Here is a 27333-nt window from a genome sequence, read left to right on the forward strand (position 1 = left end):
ATATGCCTGAATCGGAAGAGTTCTTCTGAAAGTCTAACTCAGGTAACAGTGGTAAAGCTCAACAGTTCTAAAGTCTGCTAATTCATATATGTATTATTTTAAAACAGCACTTTATCTATATAAAAATTAGATTATTGTATGTGCATTTTTTTTAATTTGACATTGAATAAGAAAAAACTTACTTCAACAGCTGCATAAAGATCTACTACTACCCCAAAGTACCTTAAAATCTGCAACACTGGTTAAAAATTGTTGAAAAATTATCTTTCACTCCTGCCAGCTTGTCAGCAATGGATATGAATTTCAACAAATAGCTTATCACATACTCTGATAATTTTTACCATTTGACTCCTGGACAAAAAGTCAAGTCAAGTCCTCTTTCCAACAAGGACCACTCTCCAGCTAGGAAGAAAGCTGCAGTAATTAAACCTTTTTAAAAAAATGTTAAAACCCAGCTAAAGTATGGGGGGGAGAAGCTATTTTTAAAATGTTATGTTCAAAGATAATCTATATTTCAGAAGACTGCACTGACAAAAAGTGATTGCTCTAAGTCTCCCCTAGAAGTCTTCAGAAGCCATCCAATTTAAAAAATGAAAACTGCATTTCTGGTCTGTAAAGCATATCCTCTATTTTTCTCAGCAGAAACTGAAATTAACTCTTAGTGTTTTAGTAGACAGCCCTCAAAGGATCTTTAAAGTGCCTTTCCAACAGCAGCAAAAATACAACATGGCTATACCTTCCCACAGGGGCCTGTCCCCCAATTTAAAAACCTTGTAAGTAAAACAAAAATCTAAAAAAAAACCAACAAAAAAACCACACCAGCATCTAATTTGTCCTTCAGTAGCATGCAGAAGAAAATGGAAGTAAACACCAAAATATTTTTAAAACATGCATTTCGAAGTGTCAGTATACTCCCTACATTTCCATACCTGAAATGACTTTTGGTAGAAAAACAACAGTTTGAGATGGATACCATTATTTACAATATCATGTTCTTTTCCTTACAACTCTTTTTCAGTGTCCTTATAATCACAAGAGAATGTTCCAGAGGTGACCAGTAACACACTGGTCTCAAGTAAAAGCATCTCTGAGAACAGTATTTTGTGAAAGGCATCCCTACACTTTGTGAGGAATGATACATCCGATAAAATGAGCTGGCCTCTCTGATGTGAAATGAGATCCTCTCCTTCAACTGGTAAAGGAGAGACTCATTACATATTTTGTGCTCAGTCAAAATCTTTTTCCTCTAACGAACAAAGGGTTTTCTCCAAACTTCATTATATAGATTGCTCAATCACAGATGAATACTGTTGAGAAAGCATATATAAAAAATAGAGCTACAAAATGCTTCTGCGTTCCAATAAAACTCTAATGGAATCACTGTTTATACTACATACTCCTTTACATCACATCACCACTAGAACATCTCAAATGTTTATAGAACACTGAAAAATAGGCAAAAATCACGATTAAAAATTATATAGTTGTTTCTCTACATAAGACATTACAGCTAGGAAAAGTGACTGGCTATGAGAACAAAAATGGCTAGTTATTTAACTGCATCCCAATAGCTTATCTGCTCCTGATAAAAAATTCCAGATGTATACATGACATTCCCTACTACCCTTGGCAACTGGGCAATATTATTTTCCCTGTGTTGATATGACAGTTATCCCTAATAGCTGTTTGCATACTTTTCTAAGTGCATAATTACTGTCATAATCTCATGCTTTCAACACTGTTAGAAGAAACACTAAAGCTGCTTTAAAAAAATTAAATAGTTTACACAAAGATATCTTCACACTACATAGCTTCCAACATTTAACTGTTCATCAAAAACACCACATAAGCTAATACCTAGAAATTACTAAATTTGCAGATTAGTCTTGTATGCTGTTCCTTTTTCATTTCACAGAAGCGATTTCCTTCTGAGTTTTTCATGACAGGTCATACATGCAAAAGTTCTGCTGCAAGTGCTGTATATTCCAACCTCCATTTAAAGTCTGGTTACTGATCAAAGAACTCACCCCATCCTTAAGGGAAGTAGGATTTTCACAGTCATATCACATAAAGATTTCCTGTCTGTGTTGTTAATTATTTGCATGAAGAAGTTTAACCAATTACTTTTAACAGATTCAAAACACATAACAAGTTCTTACTCAGTGTGAAAATATCTTTGGTAACAAAAATGGGCCATGAGACATGACAGCTATTCAAAGTAATTAAATTTGTGATACGTTACCACTGTTCCATTATCTGGCATCATTGGTGTTCCCATATTTGCAGCTCCTTCTGGTCCCATGGAAGGACCAGGACCCATTGCAGGGCCAGGTAAAGTTCCTCTGTTGTTCATATTCATACCCATCATTGGAGGAGGGCCTTGGTTACCAGCAGGTGCTGGGCTAAACGCATCTATGCAAAACAATCTATACTTAGAGCTGTCCTATCTGAATTTTACAAGAATAAACAAACAATTTACAATATTTAAAAAGCCAAATGTACAAGACTTCCAATACTTGAAATAAAAAAGATTATTCTTTGAGACTGTACATTTATCTCAGTCATCTGCTTTTAAACAGATTTTCATTAATCCCTGTTATTCTGCATGACAATCTGCCTCATGTATTTGAAAATCCTGAACTTTACAGCTAAATATTGCTGTACCATTTCTGTGCAGGAATTGAAGTGTTCATATAGCATATACCTGCAGCATACACCTCACAAATTAGCAAAAATCTCAAGTGATTTTGCAGTAATTGGCAGCTATAAGGCAACTTGGCTCTTTAGGGATCATAACATGTTAAATATACATTTGTAAGAACTGTTCCACCAATATTATATTAACTGTACATAGTGTTACAGTATATTAGTCTAACATCTAAAAGCAACACCAAAGATGGTACTCAACTTTAAAATAAATTATTTGTAATATGGCATAAATAAATCTTGTATTTAAATGTAATTTATTACAGTAGAAGTACCAGAAAACTAAGGGAAGTTTTGTTAGAATTGAAAGGGACAGAACAGTCTCCCCCAAAATTCTTATTCACAGTAAGAGGTAGAAGAAAAGCTTAAAGACATGTTCTGAGGAGATCATTTAGCTATAATCTTGAGGTACGAAACACCACTCTGCCAGTATCCACTAATATATTCAACAGGTAGGAAAAACTGCCTTCGTAACGTTTTCTCAGGTTGTTATAAGGAAAAAAAAGTGTTACTATATATCTATATCATTTATGCCTGCTATTATCATCATCAAATTTAAGACTGGGGGTGATGCAGGTTTTTTCCCCCCACAATAATAATCGACCCTTTTCAGTTAAATGGGTGTATCCAAAATTTGACAATGGAAGAAGAGATGCCTTTGGAATCTAGCCTATGTTTTAAGTCATGACAAAATACAAGAATATCAAGAAATCTGACACGTTGCTAGACTAATAAAACTTGTTATTTCAAAAAATCAACCTCTCATCACAACTAACTTCTTTGGTAATGAATACATAAATGTGCATCACTGTAAGCAGGCCATTTAGCACACACAGAGTACTAGGACTATATGCAGGTATGCAAATTTGCATCTTTATAACCTGCCCTGAGTACACATATCACAGCAGTCAGCGCAACCACTGCATCCACAATACTGCTGCTAAAATTGCAGACCCGGACTTGATCATATACATTATGCCAACTGCAAGCTGCTTTGCATGAACAACCCATGCAACACAGTAGCACACGTACAATGCTTCACAAGTTTATTAGAAGCCATAGAGAAAAATCCTGTAATTTTGAAAAGCATTTGAACTTAGTAATGAGGAACTCCCAAGACCTCTCACTATGACACCAAGCCAAAATGAAGGTCTGTGCAAGTTGGATCTTCTTACCTACCCACAAGCATGATCAGTTCATGTAGCAGGTAGAAGATTGTGCTAGAATTCAAGAGAATTACAGTTGAATATGCCCTAAAACTGTTTTTAGCATGATACATTCACTGATTAAATATGGAAGAAAACTGGGAAGTCTAAACTGCCAGTATAAGGAGAAACCTGTATTTTCAGAGGCTAGAAGTACTCTGCAGGACTATCATAATGGCAGTGCTTAGTGCTAGTAGTAGCGTCATTAACTAGAAGTAGTCAGTGCTCAATTATTTGTTAGTGGCTTGCTTATCAGCATAACTGAACTTAGCCAGCTGGCCACACTCAGGTAGCCTTCCATTACCCTTCAACTGCAAAGTTCTTATCCTCCATCCATATCATACAAATGCACCTGTATTGCTTCCAGGGCGACATATAGTGACCTATACTATCAAAACTCTATATTATTAAGCCAGTTTAAAGCAGAGTCAGCTCTGATATGAGGACAACTGCGGAATGGAATGCAAGGAGAGTGGGCTTTGCACAGTTTCATCAAGAGGCTACTACACCATTTTAGCTATACCTCAGAGGTCCTCCTAGTTCCAAAGCAAAGCCTAAGAGCTAACCACTTGACTGCCCATTCTTTTTGGTTGGACACTGATGTTAGCAGTTAAATCACAGGTTCAGCAACAGATGGAAAGCAGTCACCAGTGTTCATGCCACAATGCACAGAGACTAAAAAAGTCTTTTTCTGCAATCTGGAGGGCTGAAAAAGTACACTCTAAGTGTCCAAACTGCACTTACCAAGGTCTGGCACAGCTGGCAACAAGCCACAGTCAATAATCCTCATCAATGTAGAGATAGTTCCCAGAAAGGCCTTTTTCCTCTCCCCATATTGAAAAGTTTATCAGCTGCACCTAGCACTACAAATCCAGTTAAGTGCTATGGTGAGGCATACAGATTCTCTCAGAACTTGTTTGCCACAGAAAGCAACGTAAAAACGAGTAGTTGTACACAAGTCAGCCCAATGCTACTAAATTCTGTCACAGAGTTACCTTGCTTTCTAATAACGCTATCATGAAGGTATTTCCGTCAGGCTGTCCCACATGATGAAAAGTCACAAATAGCACAGGTAAAGGCCAGTTAAAAATAAAGTTACAATTCAACAGGAATGTTGAGAAAGAATGCTAAGATCAACAATTAAAGGTCTACTATTTAAAGGTCTACTGCAGGTTTCTGGGGTCAAGTTTTTTTGTTGTTGTAGTGGTAAGGTTGTTAATGAGCTGGAGAAAAAAATCTCTACAGTGAGCCAACCTAAAATCCAGATACTGTGGAAACAAACACTATCTTTAACTATTTGCTGTGGGTATTTCTCCCTTTTTAAAATTCTAGTTCACTTTTATCATGACCTGTTTTGGAACTACCAATTTATTTTTAAAAGCATTCCTATCAAGTTTAAAATCAAAAGTTATAGCACAAAGCTTACAAAGATTATGATGATCATTGTTAAGCATTAAAACCTGAGAAGAGAGCTGTGAACCAATTGCTATAAATACACATTTCAAATCTCTATATAAGTGTATCTTGTGGATCTGGACAACTGGCATTAGTAGTTACCACAGTATCAATATTTACAGAGTCTCCTAATTAAATGAAATTTTCAAGTAGACTGCAATAACATACAAAAATACAACTAAAGTAAAAAATTAGTGACAATTTATGCTTCAGCTTACTATTTGTAAATTCTTTCACAATGTCTTCCTTTAGAATTCTTTTTAAAGTTTTTCATCTTCACTGAAATAAAAAGCCTATTTCTATTCTGCAGCTATAAACGTGCCTCAATTAATAAATGCAAGGAAATGATGAATAATGTATTTTAAAACCTGGACCAAGCAGATTCATTAGTCTATAGATTCACATTACTCAAAAGGTTAACAAAAGCAACAATGTCTACTAAGTTTTCGATGTACTTTCACATTTAAAATATGCAAAAATAGTATTAACTTTTCTTAAAATTATCTTTATTTTCAATGAACATCAGGAAGCTTCCAAGAGATATATACTGACAGTTATTATAGTTTAGTAAGATTTTTTTTTTAAGACACATTTTCAGTTTCAGTCTTGTTTAAAAGCAGATATTCTGGTTAAGTAAGATTTCAAACTGTTTCAGTCTGTATATATGAGCAAGTGCTAATTATTAAGAATGTACTTTTCTAGACTTCACAGTAAGAGTTTCTAGCAGTGACAATATTTTAAGTCACAAAAGTGAACTGAGAATATTTGCAAATGCAGACTTGCAATAAATTAGTAGAACACCAACCACAACATTCATTAATCATTTGTCAGGTATGTCAACAAGAACTTAAAAATTTAAAAGCTCTACATCATTTCACTGCATGCAATTACAGTCCCAACTTTTCTGAATAGGCAGTCCCTCAAAAAGAATGCCAAATACTTTCTGAACAGAAAACTCCTCTCAAGATCAAATAATTTCTAGCGCATCGTCTTTCCCTGCCTTTTTTTTCCTCTTAACTTGCACATCATATTTTTCTCCCACAGGTAGTCAAAGCAGTAAAATAAAGATACAGATTGTGGAAAAAACCTAGCTGTTTGGAAGCAAAATATATGAGATTTTTTTATTTCCTAACACAGTTTACTCCTTTTTACTAGTAGTTTTCACTAATTAATAGTGCTTGAGTAACATGTACAGTCCCAAAGAAAAAGAAATTTTACATTACAGAAGCCTTTTTCCTTCAGATCCCTACCTCCCATGTTTATTGCTCCACGAGGACCCATATCACCCATTCTCATTTCCTGTTCTCTCTGAAAGTAAACATAGTTTTCATGATCAACCTATCATTCTTAGAACTTAAAACATTCCCATTTACTCCATGAAAATAAAAATTTTCAAGTTTCAAAAGTTTCCGTTGATCACAAAAATGTACGAGGAATGAAGTTAACTATACTCCCGTTTTTATAAAATCAAAGGGAATAAGTTCAATATAGCAACGCTGTACATTTTTACATAATGCTAAAGGTTAAATATCATAAGTTTAATTTATCAGATGCAGCAGTCTAAAGTTCCCAAATAGTTATGAGATCAACTGCAAATGAATCCATCTTCACTCACCATTTTTCATTAATAAACAGCAGTATATTTACATTTTAACTGTAAATAAAGAGGTCTTATTACAGTATTGCCTAAAGGCCGTGGTTCAATAATACAGTCAATCCAGCTTCATGACTCAAAAATGCTTGTGTTGACTGGAAATCAAGCTCTGATGTGTTACATTATGGTATATAAACTCAATCTGCCAGTTCATCTTCATTCAAATAGTTTTGACTTAACTTGGTGGTGGTACATTTTCTGATAAATTATATCATGCTATTGTGATATCAGTTCAGATAACGAACGACCTTTTGAAACCAGCATAAGAATGTCAACAAACTACGTAACATGCATTTATACTAAATAGACAAACACACCAAATTGATACAGATTGAACTAATGCTCAGTAATCCAACACCAACAGAGTTCTGACGTTACTGATCATGAACCACGGCCTGCTGTGAAGCAATACTCAAGAGATGGTACCCAGAGTGGCAAAAATCATCACTTAGGGGAAACACAGATCACAGATAATTCCAAGGGATTTTAGTATTACTGTTTACATCAAAAGGATAAAACAAATTCACAGTTCAAAATGAAAACTAATGAAAGTTACACCAAAAACTTTCTCATTAATTTTCTGCAAGAATGTTAACGTATATTCCACTCTGGAGCGAACACACGTATTTTGAGAACAAGCATATGCAAAAGAATTTACCTGATTCTGAAATCATTCCACTTATGATTTAAGAGTATAAGCTCAGGTGCACTTTGAAAACAATTCCATGTACTAGGCAACTGAATCAGTCTTGCTAAAAGCAACCTTTAAACTGAAATATTAATCAAATCAAAATACATTCATAGTACTTTTATGGTTTCACAAAACTCTCTTGTTCAATCACATTTGGGATGCCAAACATGAATCTTGTATCTTCACACACTTGAAGCAGCAGACACCAACATTTGACAGAACAGAGCCAACAGTTTTGCAAAAATATCCTGGTATTGGAAATCATCATAAGATAGATGACAAACAGCTCTCAGGTCAATAACTTTGTAGTAACCCATATTAACCTAGAAAATGAACTTAATGTAAGATGATTATACGCTATTTTCAAAAGACTATGGCTTAGTGTGGAAAGGAAAAGTACGGCCTCGTAACTAAAAGACAAAGGCAGTTTTAAGGTCCAGCTATGAAAGGCTGTTTATGAACACTAAGAAGGGCCTCTTCTTCTGATCCTAGAGCCCCCATTAAACCTTTGTTACAGACACGCAACTACTTTGTCAGACAGTGATGTCAACTGACATATTAAGTAAAATCAGCAGCCCCATTAAGATCAATCGTACCAACAAATCGATACCAATGAATTTGTCACAAAATCAGCATACAACCTCGTTGACATTAGTCTGTTTTATACCTCAGCCCTGACATAAAGAAGAGGAAGGAAAAGTGGTATATCATCCCTAATGTCAACCCCTAGCCCAACGTGGGAGAAAAGCACCACGGCTATCAGTTCACATCAATCAGACTATGTGTGCACACATGCTTGCAGATGTGCATGCGTGAAAACAGGACACGCCACAGTGGTGAGATACTCTTTAGCTACAAGCGAAAGTACCAAATTTTTAATTACTGCACATACTTACTTGATGCATCTCAGGTTCAACTGCCAGCTGGTGGTTTTTTTTTTTAAATGTGAAATGTGCCATAAGGCAGGGCTGAGTACAGTACCAGGTAGATAAGGATGTTAAATACAGAGCTATAAAGCTGCAGTAGTTACTAGAACTTCACTCGTTTTCTTTGCAAAGGATAGAACTATTGGCAAGCTACACCACACAGTTTTTTAAAAAGCACACTATACTTCCTCTTTCACAACAAACCAGTTTTTTCTCAGCTTGAAATGCTACCAGTCTTCAGTTAGCAAGTACAACAAGAGAGGGGTAGAACCTGTAATTTTTCTGCCTTTTAGTCTAGTCTAACCTTTGTAACAAAAACCATGGTGCAATTATTTGCCATTTTGTAGCTTTAACTTTAGAGTTGAATTATTACCATATTAAAAAAAAAACAACAAAAAAATTTCAGCTACAGACTCAGGATTCATAAATGTGCCCTATCATCTCTGCTGCCTGTTAATCTAACAACATGCCTACAAGAATTATTATTATTCCTACTGTTGCATGTTCACAACTTCTCATGTTCTTTTGAATTTTCAGCACGGGGAATTCTTCTATACGGTTAACAGGGAATTAGAAAATTTAAGATATATCCCCTATCAGAGAAAATACTCTATTTCAAATGTTAACTGACAGCATATATCATTAATGTAACTAAATGCTTGACATATTAACTATAACATGTACTTAGATGATTTGTCAAAATCTGCATTCGCAGAAGTCCAGATGATAACAAAAATTCAGTCCTATCCCACACGAATCATATCCTAGACAGCTAATTACTATGGGAGCATAAACAAGTTATTGCAGGTAAGTCAGGTCAACTATTCCATGGGTTTTGCCTAAAATACAACAACGGACTACCAACAGGCAATTAGAATAGCCAAACCAGCGCTGGTTAATATTCCAGCCCACCTGACAGCTTCATTCTTGGATATTCAAGCCCTTTGCAGAACATAGCAATGATAGCATCATCTTCTCAGAGCTTCTCTTCCTCACTGCACGACTGCTCATTCTTCTGTTGAGTAGCAGCCTGCTTCAGCCCTTTCCCTGAAGCCACCCATACAGCAAGTTAAAACTGAGTAGCAAGAGAGACGGGCTAAACTTTTACTATTAAAATATCTACAGAGGAGATTAAGACCATCTGAAGTCACCCAGTACCTGGGAAAGCAACTTAAACTGGAAGAGAACAATAAAAGTGGATGATACGCAATTATGGGGGGAAAAGTAAGACACAAAGAATGTGTAGTAATGTGTAATTTGAGCTTTGGAAAGATTAAAAAACCCAAAACGAAAAAAACAAAGGGAAGCAAACAAAGAATAACATCCTATTGTAAAAGGGTAATTCTTCACACAATTCAAAAGAAAGCTTTCCAAATACCTTCTCTCACAGGATTCTGTAAAATATTTCAGAACTCACTAATGCAAACAAACCTCAAGAAGGTCTGATTCATCTGAGTAATCTGCTTTTAGAAAAAACTGCTGTGATGGCAACCACAGCATTATACTTGCTAATCACTTTAGATGCAAGCATTAAAAATGCTATTTCCTCACAATTCCTACTCCTTTTGATGTCGTCCGTAAAAAGTAGATCTATACAAAAATACTGAATACACCCAGTTTTCAAATTACATACATATTGTACATTTAATATTGTATGGATGCTCCCTTTTTACAAGTATTAGAAAAAAGATTTCTTGAGCATTTGAGGTATATCACACACAACATTCTTACACCTCAGTCACCATTGCTACCAGTAGTCTAAATATACACAGAACTGCCAAGATGATTCTTCTGTTTCCTTTAAATATGTTAGTATATTTTTAAATTCACTCTATAAAACCATGAAACTGTTTTGAAAACATGCCTAAGAATTTATACAGGAGAATGTATCAGATGCAGCTCCTTTATCACATTGAAAATAAAAATACAAGTAGTTAAAAACTGGGGTTTTTTTGTTTGGGTTTTTTTTTCTTTTTTTAAACTGACAAACCACTACTACTTTTTTGCCCCCGGAAACAGGCCTTGCACTTGCAGCAGCCTGAAGAAAATTAAAAATCTTGCCTCTAAATGATGCACTATTCATGGTAACAATACTGTCCAAAATTTTTAATAAATATGGAATGGAATATTTTAGAAATGCAAAAAGCAAGATATCAACAGAAATATTAAGGCAACAGATCATACAGTTTTCTTCAAGTGTTTGTGGCTAGGAGATCGCAATTAACGTATGTCTATTCACTCACCTTTCAGCTAAGGAATGGTGACCAAAACAATGCTAAGACACACCATCAAAAAAATACCTTATCAAAAAAAGAACACTTACCCCATAAACTTACATTTGCATATTAAGATCAGCAACTTAACTGGCACTTTATCTAGGTTGCATGTGTAGAGCAAAATGTAATTAACAGTGCTGTTGATTCTCACCTGTTTTCATTAACATGGAAACTGAATTCTACTCTCTAGCAGACATCATATTTGCCAGAAGAGGTAATACGTTCCGGTATCTGTTACTAGTAAGACATTTCTGTACCTATTACTAGAATTCATTACTCCCTTCAAGTGGTTTATTTCACTAAGTTCTTCCTAGAAAATAGAAATTGCTCCCAAAGGCCTCTACAGGAGGCATAAGTCCCTTAAACCTTACACAAAATTGTAATATACTGAAAGATGCCTATAAAGACATAAATCATACAACTGGTTAAAACTGCTAGTTTGACAGTCAAAACTGGAATTTGGGGGATACTTTTGATTGTGCATTATTTGTCTCTTCCTCAGAATATTCCACTATTTCAATCCAATGACTAGCTCATTGGAAGTTAAGCTGCTAGCAACGAGTTCAAGTAATAAAAGCCTTCTCTTCCACCCACCCCTCTTGCCACCTTTCCCTCTTTGGTTTATCCATCAGTTAAGATCTATATGCAAGATCTGAAAGTTACAATATCCCAAAACAGTTCATTTTATTCCAACACATGTAGAAAAAAAGTAAATACTTTTAAATTAAAAATACGGATCTTTTTTCAAAATCCAAGATTTCTATGTGTTCCTGAGCACAGCAAATTCAGAGCTAATTGCTCCTCTGGGCTGGGCGTCATACTAGATCATTCCAGAAATCTCTTCCAGCCAAAACTACTCAAGAAGTCTAGAAACTCCCATCCAGGAGTTTGAAAAAAGGTAAGGTCTCTTGCCTCACACAAAATGACACAAGCAAATACACTGAACTAGATAACAACTAAAGCAAATGTAGCTATACAGGAAACTACACAGTCCTATTTTTAAATAGGAAGTCTAATGAAAAGAATTATCATGTTTAAGAGCTGTCAACAGGACTTGGTCTTTGAGAAAAAAACATTCTAACAGGGCTAGAGCAGACAGTTAAAGCTAATCTCCTTGGTGACTCAAGTCATGAAGAGTTGATGGAGACAACTCACTAAGTTATACCATTAAAAAAAGCTATACACTAAAAAACCTATCACATCAGTAAAACCAGGAATACACACTGCACAAAATATATGCAGATACATATATTCCAGTCAATGCTATAAGTTGGAAAAACATTCCCAATGGCAGTAACAATTATAGCTGTTGCCCAAAAAAATGTATGTTACGAACACTATAATGTAAATCTCATTGTATGCGTTAGCACTCAAAAAGACCGTCATGTATAGCAGCTGCAAGGTGTTAGTAATGCAATACGATTACAAGCATTAAAAACATTCAAGAATGATTATTACATTACTATTACTCTCAAAAGATACTGCTGCAAGTAATCTTTTTCACTTAAGACTAGTTTCAACATGACTTGTAAGATTTTAAGTTTTCCTTTTTTAAGTCAAAGTACAGCTCTGTACATTAACATACTTGCTGTTCTTGCGTCTTGGCAAAAAAAGATTGTATTTCATACTTCCCAAATAGGACTGGTGTTTATAAGACACACCAGTCCATGAGTTCTTTCCTACGTGATGCAGAAGAACCATTCTCTTACCTACAAGATTGTACTTACATTTCAGGTGTCCTTTTTTTAAAAAAAAAAAAATCAAAATCCTAGTTAATCCATGTCCTAGTTAATTCCACCTCTAAGAAAGCAAACCTGTGACATCCTGTAGACTAGGAGTATATACTTACACAATTAAAAAGTAAAACAGGATCACAAAATGGTTTCGTTTTATAAAATGTGGACCAAAACACCACCACAGAAAGAGGAAAGTAAATTTATTTTTCACAACAAAAGACTCCCAAACATTCCTGCTATTCCTCACCCTCCATATGGCACACTGGGCTTGTTCCAGCCTGGAAATATGTTTCAGCTAGTACTTCAAAATTAGCAAAGATAAAAGTAAAAAAATTTGTAGAAAAATACTGATGTGAGAAGGTAAGTTAAGAGCCGGCTGAAGTTCTTTCAAGAAAAAGTCAGTCTAAAATGGCCAACACCTTAGAGTGACAACTGTCTGCAGTAGAGAGTCACTCTCAGTAAACTGTTAAAATACTGTCAAAAAAATATTTTTTTTCCAAAATTTAAGTTTGGGGTAGAAAGTAAACAAGATGAGGAACACAGTCCAAAATGCTTCCAACTGTTATACAGTGAAGACATTTCCTCACTCCTATGTCATGAGAAGCAGAAAATAACCACTGCTCTGAACTACAGCAATAAGGCAAAGAAGCTAGAAAAGACAAACGAAATTCAAAATTTTGTGGAAAAAAGGTTAATCATCATTAGTGGCTTTCATCTCAGAATAAGTGAACAAAAGAAATCTTACTGTCTGAGCCAGAAAAGGTAAGAGTACAAAAATTTTTTTAAGAATTTCCTGAGTAGCTACTTCTTCATGGAGACAACTGAGAATCCAATCACTGATTTGGATGCAGAGATATTCACCCATCTTCAATATTAAAAACTAGCATCACTACTACAGAAGTTGTCTACATGCTATGGAGATCCTTCTGAATATTATTATCTAGTGACCTTAGACACTAAACTTGAGAATTGCAATCTTATACAGAAAATATCTTAAAAACTCAAATACTTGAGTAAAAGCACAAATAAATATCTTTCTATGAAAAATCTTGTGCTTTTTAAAGACCTTTTATCATTTAAGCTACTGCAGCTTCATTTTACACAGAACTCATACTTTCAGAATGCTATATTACAGGCCAAAAATACAAATGACAATCTAACTCCTTAACAAAAAAGAATATAGTCTAACATAAGCCAAGATTTATCATAGAACCTACTCTGTTGATTACAGAACTTTGCTCCGTATTGAGATTTGTCTTTTCTCCATTATTTTATCTTGCAGTTACTTGCTGCTTCTCTAAAGTTCAATACTGCATTAATATATCATTACTTCCAAAGGTTTTTTCCCCACCTCTCCACTTCCATTTGTTATAATACAGTCAAATATTGTATATACAATATCTACAGAATAAAACTGACTAAAACAGTTCCTCATGTTCTTACAGCCTGTGGAAAATGTTACTCACAAGCCAAAAAATTAATGTATACAGAAGGCAAAATCTGGCCCCAAACAAACTGCATAGAAACAGTAGCTAGGAATAAAATCCAAAAATTTTAATTCCATGCCTTTATTCAATCATCTTTGTCATCTGTTCAGGTAGAGGAAAATCCCACCATCCTACCTTCACTGTCTATGGCTATACAGATGAAGCACTCTCTAAAGGCATAACAGCAAAGACAGATTATACACACCCTGCCCCCAAACACCATGGCTGCTGACCATATGAGAGCAAACAGGAATAGAGAAAGTCTGCCAAAATTTCTCCTCGATCTAACAACTAACACAATGAAGGTAAAATTCTGCTCTTCAAATATTTTAAAGTAAAATTCAAAAATAATTTTTCACAAAACGAAGGTGCTTAGAGAAGGTAACCACTTTAAGAGATCTGGAAATCCGGGGGGGGTGGGGGGGTTTTAAAAAAAAAAAAAAAAAGGAAGATATATATAGATATTAACTCTCTTGATAGCAACTTCCTCATTACAACATTCTGTCAATTAATTTGGTTCCATCGGAGTTAAGAGCCACTTTAGATCCATGGAACCGATTCATAAAAACACACTTCACCTATTTCTATTAGCTTCATTTTTTGAATGACAGTAAGGAAATTAAAAACAAATACAGTTCAACAGCTGAACATAATGCAAATATTTATTTGTAATCAATTTAACACATTTAAATGTTTACTCACCTGCAAAACTACTCTCTGAAAGCAATATCCAGCATATCACCAAGTTCACAATTGATATATGTAATGTAATTACATTACATTCACAATATAATCACATCTTCAAAGGCCTATTAGAGACTTCTATGCTGCAGCTTAGAATTATTCTGGTTTTATTTTAGCTAAAGAAGTGGCATGAAAGTAGGCAATTATCAAAACAGACATCCATGGGACCATGGAGGATACCTTATTTTCACAGAACAAGTTGCAAATTATTTAAGATGTTAATTTAAGATGCACTCCACAATTCACCCTGGCGTGTATGGAGATGAAGGGCTGTTTAGCTGGTAACAAAGTCTGGGCTAACTGTACCATCAGGCAGAAATACACTAAAATATTTAACTGAAAAGTGGGTGTTCTAAAACAATGCTGCATTTTAGATTTCCCAAATGTTACATTTTCTTTGCACAAGAAACAAATCTAGGCAAATATTAAAACAGAGGGGGCATTGGACTGATTCAAAACAACAATTTTCCCCACCTGCAAGATCAAGGATAAGATGAACCGAGTGTCAATATTTACTTAGAAGAAAAAATAAGCAGCCAAGAATATCCTAGATCATGTTTATGTAAAAACCTGATTTCTTAATTGGAATGTCAAATGTAACACTGCAAAATCAGCTTAAAAACACTTTAAAAGCAGCACTAGTAGTTATAGCCACAGTACACACAGGCTTTTGCATTAACAGTTTTTTTCTCACCAAGATGATGTTACATCTGCTGACTGAACTGTAAGAAAAAGAAGAGGTCCAATTGTAGTTGCTACCCTATAACTGATCCGAGTTACCAAGTGATTAGAATATGCAAGTATTTGCCAAAAGGAAGATGAAAGCCAAAGTTTTTCATAGCTACAAAGAGGTCCTGTAGGAGAAATTTCTAACAAACATATGCAGTCTTTTATACATGTTATGAATATTGCTTACAGTCAGAATAGTTCAATGTTTAAGATTTCCCCAACAAAGTTCTGGCACACACACAAAACAATAAAGAAGCATCAGTGAAACTTCATAGCATGAAACCAGGCTCCATAGTTTTCTAGCTCTCCATAATTTTCTAGCTAGTACTTTTATACGACCTGGAGACCATTTACGGTGAAACACGAGCAAGATGAGGCAGACTTGAATGAAGACAGACACTTATTTCATTACACAGAGTTCTGAGGAAAACAATATACATTATAGCAGGCAATTCTAGTATTTTAATCAAAAGTTTAAGAAACTGGTCATCTGAACAAATCCAAACGGATTAAGAAAAATTGCCTTCTAGTTAAATCGCCTGACCTAAGTCCACTCTTAACTCTTAAGCCACAGCGTCTACTATTTTATGTACGTACTATAGACCCAAAGGTCAGAATCACATTAGGGACACAATAGGCATCACAATGAATAGGAACAAACAAGAATAGCTGGTTCCTACCTAAAGAACATACAAGTTCCCCTACAGATAAACAAATGTTTAGTAATTCAGAAAGGGCAGGGGGAACTAACACAAAGGTTCCATAAGTAAATCAAAAGGATTATAAAATCCAGCATTATATGCAGAAGAGAAACAAAGCCTGAAGAACCTAATTCTGACATTATATTGTGTTTTTCCTATCTTTTGTATTAATACATTTAGAAGAGACACCAGCTAACCTGCCACAAATATATCAACAAAACTGCATTCAGCAACACTAGTAAAAGCAGTATGCTTCATGCCATGTACAAAACTAAACTAATACAAATACTTTTTCATCCTACACAACACTAAGCCTAGATTAGTGAACCAATAGACACTGTAGGAAATCATAATAGGGACAGACTATTTAGCAGGGCCTGTTGGGATAGGACAAGGCGTAATGGTTTTAAAATAAAGGAGGGTAGATTTAGACTAGATATAACGAAGACATTTTTCACAATGAGGGTGGTGAAACACTGGAAGAGGTTGCCCAGAGAGGCAGTAGATGCCCTGTCCCTGGAAACATTCAGGGTCAGGTTGGATGGGGCTCTGAGCAACCTGACCTAGTTGAAGATGTCCGTGCTCACCGCAGGAGGGTTGGACTAGATGACCTCTAAAGGTCCCTTCCAACCCAAACTATTCTATGATTCTGTGATAACGTTCAGGAAAAACATCTTTAAATGGTAAATCAAATATATTTGACTCTTCAAGTGTTAGTTTCCATTAACGAAGATATTAAACTCTCCATCTGAACAGTTACAAAACAGCTCTACTGAAACTCATCTCTTCTTTCCAAAAAACACTACTTCCTAAAAATGCTAATTCACCAAACAATAAAACCTAGTCTCTGGAAAATTAAAGTAGAACCTAAAGAAAAACTTGATGGAAGACAAATATCGGATTTAAATTCCATATTACTCATGGAAGATTTAATAACCGAAAACAAGTATTAGCTCTGGTAATGAGATAAACCTGCTTGACGCCTATACTACAAAAGAAGGCTTGTGAAACATTAACAAGAAAAACCCTAAATATTTTAATTAAAAAGAGCATTTAGCCTGGTATCAGATGACAGGCAACCTCACTACAACAAGTTAATTTCTATGTCTCATTTTACTGCATTACCACTATTAAAATTTTCCACTCTGAGTTACTGAAGCAAAATGTTAGAGGCTAAGCAAAAGGTGAGAGGTTTACTGCTCACACTAAGAAAAAAACCTACTCAGAAGGTACTGCCTCTTCAGAGCGAAACCAGATCTATAAATAAGCTTTCCTCACACTAATTAACAGATCCATTAACAGGTTTCCTCACATCAAAAATACTATTTCTACAGACTCACTTATTGCTTCCTGTGTGTTTTAGTCTTTCTTTACACACAGACCCCAAAACTTTTCTAACCAGGGGAACTTATTTTGGCTGCAAGTCTCAATGCCACCAGGTAAGATCTCAGGATTTAGACAGGTGGATAAGTCCAAAAGAGGCATCAAGTAGACAACTGAAACTGAAAGTTAATTTCTTCTTAGTCTGGGTAAATACATGTACAAACTCCAAGTCAAACTTAAATCCAGTAGCTGAAGAAGAAAAAATGAAAATTATTAATGCAAACATTAATTTCAGCTTCTTCAAAATACGCAAGGCATTTATCAAACAATTACATTAACAAAGGATTTTTCTAAATTATTTATAAAAGCCTTATTCTTACTTGTCAGAAGATGGAAAAATGAAGAACTCAGTATTTGAGGAAATTTAGGTAAGTATGCTTATTTTAACAATTCTCAGAAATTATATTAAAGATATGGAATACAGACTTATTACACCTGCTCTGTAACAGGGCTTGTTTGTGGTTTGGGGTGGGGGTTTCTCCACTTTTATCTGTAAAATCCATAAAATCGGAGAGGCAAAGTATACAAACAGATCATTCTATAAACAAGCACACAGATGCAGTGGAAATGTTTCCATTAATAATTGAACAAAAATGGCATCTGCTAAATCCAAGGGCTCATGAAACAGACTGGCAAAGCTGATGTCATTTTGCCATTGTATATGAAGTACCTTTAGAAAAGTGTTTGTTTAGTTTCTTGATCCATTAGTCTTACTGAAAGAAGCTTAAGTTATGAGCAAAACCAGAAAAACCTAAAACACACAAACAAAAATTCCTTATCCAGTACCGTAGAAGAGAACAAACCTGGGAACGCTTACAAGTACTGCAACACCTAAATTCATACTGGAAATTTATGTACGTTTGACAGCACATTAAGGGAGAAAAATTCTTTATGAGTGGTCACTTGTTGCGTTTGCAAGTTCACATGAAGTAAATATTATTAGGTTCTAAAGCATTTTATGCAAACATTACAAGATAATGGCAACAGAGTGAAAGATTTTAGTCTCCTAAATATCTATAATTTAACACAAGGAACACTTATCACATTACCCTAAATATTAATAGTTCACACACACACTGAAATATAGTTATAAATTAAACGTAACATTGCAATGATTATTTGCTTCATTACTGAAAAATTACCTTAGTAGCATCCTTGATATACATAAAAACAATCTAGAAAGTCAATTATGAACCATCCTAAAATCATAATGAAATAAATACTTATATACAAATACATAACGTGCTACAAAAAAATGGCTGAAGGTCTGCATTGATTTTTATGCAATGTCTTTTCCTAACAAAAACAGATATGACAGCTAAAATAGTTTTGATATCTGGCAGTGTAATTAAGGGCTGAGGATAATTTAGTAGTTTCTGGAAATAATGCACTGTTAATATTTTAAGGCCTGTTAAGGAAATATTATTCTTGCCTAACGCACCAAATTTAGTATCTAAATCCTTGAGGACCAAAAGAAATGAAAGATTTAATTATCTGTCTACATATCACTGCAATCCTGCAAAAATAATAAAAAAAAATGTAGTGCTACTGCCAAAACTAAGACCATCCACAAAAACACAAAATGCATATTTATAAACTGCTTGCTCAAAGGCCTAGCCTATGTTGCTTTATGCACAGGAAAAAAACTGATCACTGAAGTAAAACCACTGCCAAGAAAGCAGGAATGTTTTGGCAGGTTGGTTGGATTTTTCTGTTTGGTTGGTTACTTTGTGGTGGGTTTTTTGTGGTTTTTGTTTGTTTGTTTGTTTACTTGTGTTTTTTCCCCCCCTCTCTCTTTTTCAGTTCTACATTTAATGACCTGCCTTTCTCCAAGCCACTTTTACCTTACAAGCCTTTTAAAGTGACAAACATGAACTACTTCTTCCATGAACACGTATGCTGGATTGCAATAAGGAGGTAATTCATCTCTCCCAACCAAAGTCTACAAAAGAGCTTTTATAAATCAGCTTAGCTTTATAGCAGTTTGGTAAGAAACAGACACTAGATTCATACAACCTCACAAAACTTCACCACCATAAGCTTCATTAAGTACACTAGGCTATCAAGATAAAAATAATCAAAATTTATTATTAGTAGAAAGCAGATCAAATTTGAAAAGATCCTTGGAAATTTTTATTTATTATTGGAAATCTGCCTTAGCTTAGTTTAGTTTTGAATAAGGTAGCAAAGAATTCTGCACTTAGTGAAAATTCATATTTCTTACATTACTGGGGCTTTTGAGCCCCGTGCTGTTCTATTCACTGAAGAGCCAAGAAGTGCAAAAAACTACTTCTGAATTACCGAAGTCCAAGGAAATCTGATAGTCTTCTTTCAAAAATGTCCATTACTTAACCTGCAAGTGAATGCAGAAGATAGACTTTCATAGGCTCAAAATAATAAAGAAATGGAAGCTACATTTATAAACCACTCTAAAGAAGGACAAAACTCTTGGAACAAAGACTGAATGTTTTGGGGGTTTGTTGGTTTTTTTATTTGGGGGGGGGTGGTTCATTTGTTTGGGTTTTTTTAATCAGGTTTCTGGCATTGCTGAAGCTATGAACCTTGTTCTTGTTTTGGGATGTGCTTTTTTTACTCCCTTGCTCTCATCTTACACCTTTTCATCCAAGTCCACTACAATCTCTGCTGTTGAGGCAATCTCCACTGCTTTAGAGGCTGCCACTATGCTGATACTTACACAACACACTTGAGCAACAGAGCTTCTGTGTAAGAAAAACTAAAGGAAAGCAAAACAACATCTAGAAATAATTTTTGAAAAGGCTAGGAGATAAAATTATTTAATATACATCTTACATCTTACATGAAAGAACAGTAAGCATTCAGAAGTCAAAACAATTTACAGTTCCTTACAAATGCAAGTTACACCTGAAAAAAGGGGACTTTCCCTGGAGGGAAAAGGACACGGGTACCAAAAAACCTCCACTCCCTCTTTAAACCATCAGTTAGGAGAGCTTAAGCTGTTGGCCAGTATCGCAAGCTATTGTTTCATTAAGTACAATACCCACCTGACACTATTTTGCAATACTACTACAGAATTAAATCTGTGCACCATAAAAATTAAGACTACAACTCCTACATATTTTGGTCTCTTTTGTAGACACATGAAAACTATTTTAATATATTAAATCCAAATCACTCTCTTTTTACTCTTCGAAGTTAGTGACATGAATAAAAGTAGCTCCTGGAACTGGAATTATTTAGCAAAAAGGCTCTGATGGAGATTTAACATTGTAAATCTATGTAAGCCATTCACAATAGGGTAGCAACCACTGCACTGTTTGAATAATTGATTTATTATTAGCACTTCGAAGTACTACTTTTTTAAAAATATTTGTGCTGCTGAAGAATAAAACATTGCTTCCAATCACCACCAGCAAGCTCCTCCTTTAGCAAGAAATATTATGCAAAATAAAAATTAGCGAAATATTACAGGAAAACAAGTTTCCTGATTAAGCTGTGATGAAGTTACTATGCATACATCTTGAGTGGTAAAAGCAGATTTCAACTAACCAACTTTTAGAAAGCAAGGGGAAAACCCTAACCAATGTGAAAGTATTTATCAATAACTTATCTACTACAAATCACACAACTAGACTAATAAATTGTTTATGTATCACTAGGCTGTCCATTAGATTAACAATCAATGCAATTAAACTTTTAACCTACAACTTCACCATGAACAAGAATGCTTCAGGAAGAGAAATCCCCACAAAGTATTTTTACCATCTGCAACTAAACTGAGTAACTGCTAACCGCATTAAACTTGACTACAAGGCGCTTTTCAAAAGCAGACATACTGAAAAATCAAAGTTTAACAGTTAGGGAAAAGATATAGAAAGAAACTTTAATGCTAATACTGCAGCCTTACGCGAGAGGTTCCAATTCTGGTTGTCATTGCACTTACCATTTATGTCCTCCTTTTATACTGAACAGTAAAAAGGGATAGGATATAAGTGAAGGAAGCTTACTTTTCAAAGCTTTTAAGAAACAAAAACAAGGATTAGACACAATTGTTATTTTCCTTCTAAATACATCATTGGCAGAAGACTTCAGTGTGTTATAAGGGTTATGCCAAAAAAGTTTATCAAGACCTGATATGGTAAAAACTATCCACCATTATCATAAAATGCAACTCTCACCAAGAGGCAAGTTTTAAACTCGTAAAAGAGAATAACTTTCCTCAGTGTACATACAATGGTAATCTGAGATTAGAAGTAACTACCAGATGGAGTCTGTTCACAATAAACAAGTGTTAGTAAGAATAATCAAAAAATAAATTGTATAAGAAATTCTACTAAATTGAAAAAAAGATTTGATCTATCATTTTGCAATCTCCAGAAATGGTTTACAATTCTTCTCTGCTGCAAATCTGAAAAGCTTTTCGAACTCCCATTCACACTATACAGCTTAAGTACATGTATCTAAAGACATGTTATAATGAACACCTACAAAATAATAGGCCATGCTTAGAGTTACATAACTGCCCTTATTAGAAACAGTTGCTAAAGAAAGTAAATACACCACTTCTGATTTTGCTTCAATTCTTCCCCTTTTAAAGTTGAAAAGACATTAGAAGTAAAACAAGTGAACACATGACCAGAATACTAAAGAATAGTCTGAAGACTAGAGAACACTTTTTTAATTCTTGTATATGCCACTTCACCTTCACATGATATTAAAAAACCCACATGTATTATATATTCCTTTTTATAACTTCTAACACTTTTGGTAGTGTTGTCCTGCACAACTAAATATTAGTGTATTAGTTACAGATTAACACACAATTCCACTAATGCAACTCAGTGTGAAAGCTACACTCTTTCCAAAGCATTCTTGCACCTTTACCTTCTCCCCCCGCAAAAAATTTCACCATATGAAAGTCACAAAAAAATATGCATAGTGGTTGAAGTGCTTTCCATTTGAACCATTCCTCTTCCTTTCTTACACCACTTTTTTTTGCCATGTCCAGCCCACCGACTCGAAGAGTTTCTATTCACACAGACTTTGGAATTTAAAGATGCAGATAAGCACGAGGATGTCCAAACTGTGGCAAGCAATTCAAGCACAGAGGCTAAGTAACATTATCTCAAGACAGTTGCAAGAAGAAAACCAGCAAAGGTTGCTGTGGCCAACATTATCTAGTTTCCCAGCACCCCAAGCTGTAAGGTTTAGGCCACAATCTCCTAACAGTAATGGAATCCGAGGGAGCTACTCCCATCGCAAGCCTGAGTTCGCTCCCCAGCTTCCCCTTCCTGCAGCACTCTGCAGTGAGCAGCATGGGTCTCAGATCAGTCACAAGAGGGTTTCAACAGGTAGCTTATAGGGTCAGAAAGTCAGGCCACTCCAGATATGCTACGTGAAGATATTAAGATGAAATGAAAATTTGTATTTGGCACTACAGAAGTTACAATCAGTAAGTGCTATTTCTAAATTACATCAGAAAATAGTTACGTACTATTTTACAAACTATGTTTAATAATACATGGGAACACACTAAAGGGCATTGAGTTTTGAATTCTTGATCTTCATCACCCCAAATACAAGACATATTGAAAGGAGTTTTCTTTCACAATGTGAGCACATATGTAAATAAATGATTGTTTTCTGCTGAAAGTTTCTCAAAACACAATCAGCAAAATTAACTGACAGCTGTTTGTAACAAAGGAACAATTTTGCTTCCTTCCCATCTTTACTAAAAACACTAAGGGGCAGAGAATGGGGAAAAAGCATGTCCTGCTGAGAAAAGGAAATCTTATCTTCTAATTTCTCTTAGGACATACAAAATGTATTCTTCCCAAACCTACAGAAAATATTACAGTATAACATAAAATAGGTATTTCTTCCACAAAACACAAAATCAGAAAGTAGCTGGGAAACCAGCAGTTTATTTTTGATTTATGTATCAACTTGTACTTGTAAAGGAGAGCAAAACTCTCCTGCAGACTACAGTTGTTGTAAGAATGTAAGAGAGCATTGTGTGGATCACTCATTCACTGCTTCTTCACTAATAGCTGTAACAGTAAAAAGTATCCTTCTCATATAATCTAGAGCAAACACAACACAGGTTGCATTCCTTTAACTGCTTTGGTTGGTAGAAAAAAAAATCATAAACTTGACCAAAATAGATCATAATTAAAATTTAGAAGCTGACTCCTCTGATAGCACCATTTTGCTAGTCCTGCAGAATGAGTATTCAGAGGCAGAACACACCTAAATTACTAATATAAATACAGAAATTATAAGCAGAGGGCCTTTTCTTTTCCCACCTTTATAATCTTTCTTTTTTAGTAAAGATTTTGAGGTTCCCCCCCCAATCTGGTTTTACAGTACAAAGGGGAGAGTGATTTTAGGCACCATATGAAGTTAACATTGCCCATTTTTGTTTCTGAGGTATATTCTTCTTAATAAGTTAAGCATAAACCAAACCAAGCAATTCAAACTAGCTTAACAGCCTGAACTGGTTTAAAATTTAAACCTTCAGTCAAACTAGGGTACCTTCTTATGGAAACATTTATTCCCATGACCTGCCATTTACAAAAATTGTACTATTTTATTGCAAAAAATTCATTTCCCAAATCAAAAAAGGGCAAATTATCCGAATACCTTCAACTTAACTGAAATGTTACATCACCAACTTGTAGGAAAAATAACAGTGATGCCATTGTCAAAGAAAATAACTACACTACTGAAATTGTACCCCTCCATTCACGGGAATGATGGAATACTGAAAGAAAAACAGTATGCAAGAGGGCGGCAGCTCAATAGCTAATATATAACAATACTAGAATTAAAAAAATTTTTATAATTTGGACTTTCATCATAGAATTTTACTTACATTGTCCATGAAATTTGGCTTAAATCCTCCCTCCTGCTGTCGTCGTAATTCCTCCTGTTCCCTCTGACGTAGCATCTCTTCTTCACGACGTCGATGTTCTTCTTCATGTCTAGAATATTTTTCAAAAGCTATGTCAGCTTCAACTCTTGACCTGTTCAGGCTTGCACTCACTCTCAAGAGATGAGATCAAGCATATAAATAAAACTGGTCGTTATTTTTTTCTATAGCGTAAGGCACTAAGGTACTCCACCTGATGGGTTTGAATTGAAGTTTTGTTTTTTTTTAACTGGAATACAGGTAATTACAATACCAGTACCCTGTTCTTCCAGCTACACATTGGTAAGCAGTTAAAATAGTCCATTTTTTAACAAGTCACTATGGATTAAAACATTTTAATACTGCCAAAAGACATGTTTTTAACTCTGAAAGGTGTTTGTGTTTTGTTCTTTTTTCTCACTACATTTCTTATATTTAACATAAAAAGTATAAACTCAACCAACATGATACTTTGTCTGTTTTCTCAAATTTTAGAGACATGAATGCAAATATTTGTATGAATCAAACCTTAAAATTGTTTGCAACATAGCAGAATATCAAGCAAAAATACCCCCACAAAAATCTCATGTCAGACTATACATCTGCAATGCTACTATTCCACATGCAGATCACCCGCCCCTAAGTCTCAGAAGCATGCTCGTATCCATTATGGCTCTATTAGAGCTATGTTTCAGTCATAAGGTTAAAATAAATAATAAAAAAATACGTTGAGACATTTCTACACTATTTAGAAAGCTCAGAAATTTACAAAACTAGTAGAGCTGAAATAAATGAAAAAAATAATGAAATACTTGAAACTATTATTTTATATTAGCATAAGTGAGCACTTTTCTGTTCAAGAACATTAACAGTAACATCATACATCATGCTTCTGAAAAGCAACTTTTTAGCAGCACACACCAGATATCAATTTTATTTGATATCAAAAGCAAGCTCTGCAAGCTAGAGTATCTAAATTCAGGAAGGCCTACAGCAGCTGCATGCCACACCTCTGCACAGTAGAAGACAAAATACCTCAATTGTATCTGCTTGCGTTTTTGAAGTTCTTGATTTCGAAGTTCTTCCAAACGCCTCAATTCTTCTTGACGTCGCATGAGATCTAACAGGATTAAAAATGTAATGAAGAAAAGCTGCCAATCAGCAGTGTGGCAATGTAAAAAATAGCTACTACTGTCATATTGCAGTTCTAATACTCAGTTTTTGAAGAATTTTCTCAATGCATTTAACTAGTTTCTTCCCCAAAAGTTAAGTCTAGTATAGGAAAAAACACACTGGATTCATGCGTCACAGAAACATGGAAAAATGCAGGACTGGCAAAGCCCCTGAAGCAGGTTATGGAAACAGAAATCTGAAATCCTCAAACACGGAAAATGAGGAAAAAAACTCTCAATCACTTAAATCACATCCTAGTTTACATCTAGAGCAAGGTATCAATTCTCTCACAATGTTGTGTACTGCTAAATTCACAATAGCAAGAAAAATGGTACTATATATATGGGCTTATACCCTCCACTACCTATTGCAGACCACCGCACGGCACACATCAGAAAAAAGCAATACTAACTTCAGGTGCATGGAATCTGGGCCTCCATAGAGGTTTATCCCATGACTCTGCTTGTAGTGACTTACAAATTAGTAACCAGAACGGAAGAGCTGTATCCTCTTAAAAAGCCCATAAACACTCTTAAAAAGCAGCATCCTACTAACAGTAACTACTTTTACTGTACTTGTTTCTGACCAATCACACTATCGGTTTCTGCCTGAAATCTTTAATAAATATGAATTCTACTTTTTTTTAGAAAGCCGTTATTTGCCTTTTCTATCTTCATAGGATATTGGCCACATCACATTATTTACAGACGCCATGAGGAACATTCCACTATACCACCTACTGTACGTCTTTTATGCTTTAGTTCAACTAATCCACTCATTTCTCTATGCATTTCTTCACTACTCTAAAGCATCTTTTTTAGCTATGCAAATCACTTTCCTCAAACTTGCATCAGTATATTCTTACAACTTAACCTTCTACTTTATTATTCAAACTACAATGCCCAGTACATTTCACTAAAATAACACTTGTTTTCTAACAAAGATTATCAAATTCCTACTCTCACAGCATCTTTATTGTCATTAGAAGTCCTTTCTCAAGCACACTTTGCATGCTTGCCTTTCCAATCTCTTCTGCAAAATTAATACCTTTCACACTTCGATAGAATATGATTACATTGAAGATTCACACAAATCACGAGGTCTCATGGCAAGCGCTGTTGGAAAAAAGCAGCCCTAGCAGGTTTGACCACCGTTATCCTGATACTCGGGGAGTGCCACAAGCAAACTTTCATTTGGGGGTTGTTTTTTTTTTTTTGGTTGGTTGGTTGTGGGGTTTTGTTTGGTTAGGTTGGGTTTTTTTTCTAAATAACCTTTAGATTACTTCAGAGTAAAAGTGCACTTTTTTATTTTAAAATTAACCTTTAGGTTGGTTCAGAGTATTACTGAAATCAAGACCTGAACCATTCTATGCTCAGTATTATCCACTGTTGTAAAAGTTGTTTCCCTGACAGTTCTTTGTTCTTTCAAATTTAAATAGCATTTCCTTTTTCTTGTATTAATACACTGCCACAAGATTTCCTACTTTCTCTCTACCACTAATTCATACAAATTTATCATTTACTCCCCTTTATTCTCAAGGCAGAGAGTCCTACTTTTCCCAGTGTCCTCTTAATTTTT

At 34.9% G+C, this 27333-nt stretch overlaps 1 protein-coding gene across 24 annotated transcripts in view; it reads right to left on the minus strand.

The window, feature by feature from the left end:
- PSPC1 (paraspeckle component 1) overlaps positions 1-27333 on the minus strand; it is a 70061-nt gene that overhangs the window by 29044 nt on the left and 13684 nt on the right. For 19 of the 24 annotated variants that reach the window (XR_012658896.1, XR_012658898.1, XR_012658897.1 and 16 more), the window contains exons 5-6: positions 25618-25702; positions 24547-24655 (exon numbers count right to left, since the gene is read on the minus strand). Coding sequence is in view for 4 of the 24 variants with exons in the window: in XM_075082870.1 (XP_074938971.1) it covers positions 24547-24655; positions 25618-25702 (194 nt within the window). In the remaining 20 variants the exon portion in view is untranslated. Of the gene's footprint in view, positions 1-2242; positions 2413-6616; positions 6675-14780; positions 20047-20097; positions 23064-24546; positions 24656-25617; positions 25703-27333 lie in introns of those variants that run through there. The other 5 variants (XM_075082787.1, XR_012658899.1, XR_012658889.1 and 2 more) reach the window with 5 other exon arrangements.

The sequence above is a fragment of the Phalacrocorax aristotelis genome, chromosome 1 (genome assembly GCF_949628215.1).
Source record: "Phalacrocorax aristotelis chromosome 1, bGulAri2.1, whole genome shotgun sequence".
Lineage (NCBI taxonomy): Eukaryota > Metazoa > Chordata > Aves > Suliformes > Phalacrocoracidae > Phalacrocorax > Phalacrocorax aristotelis.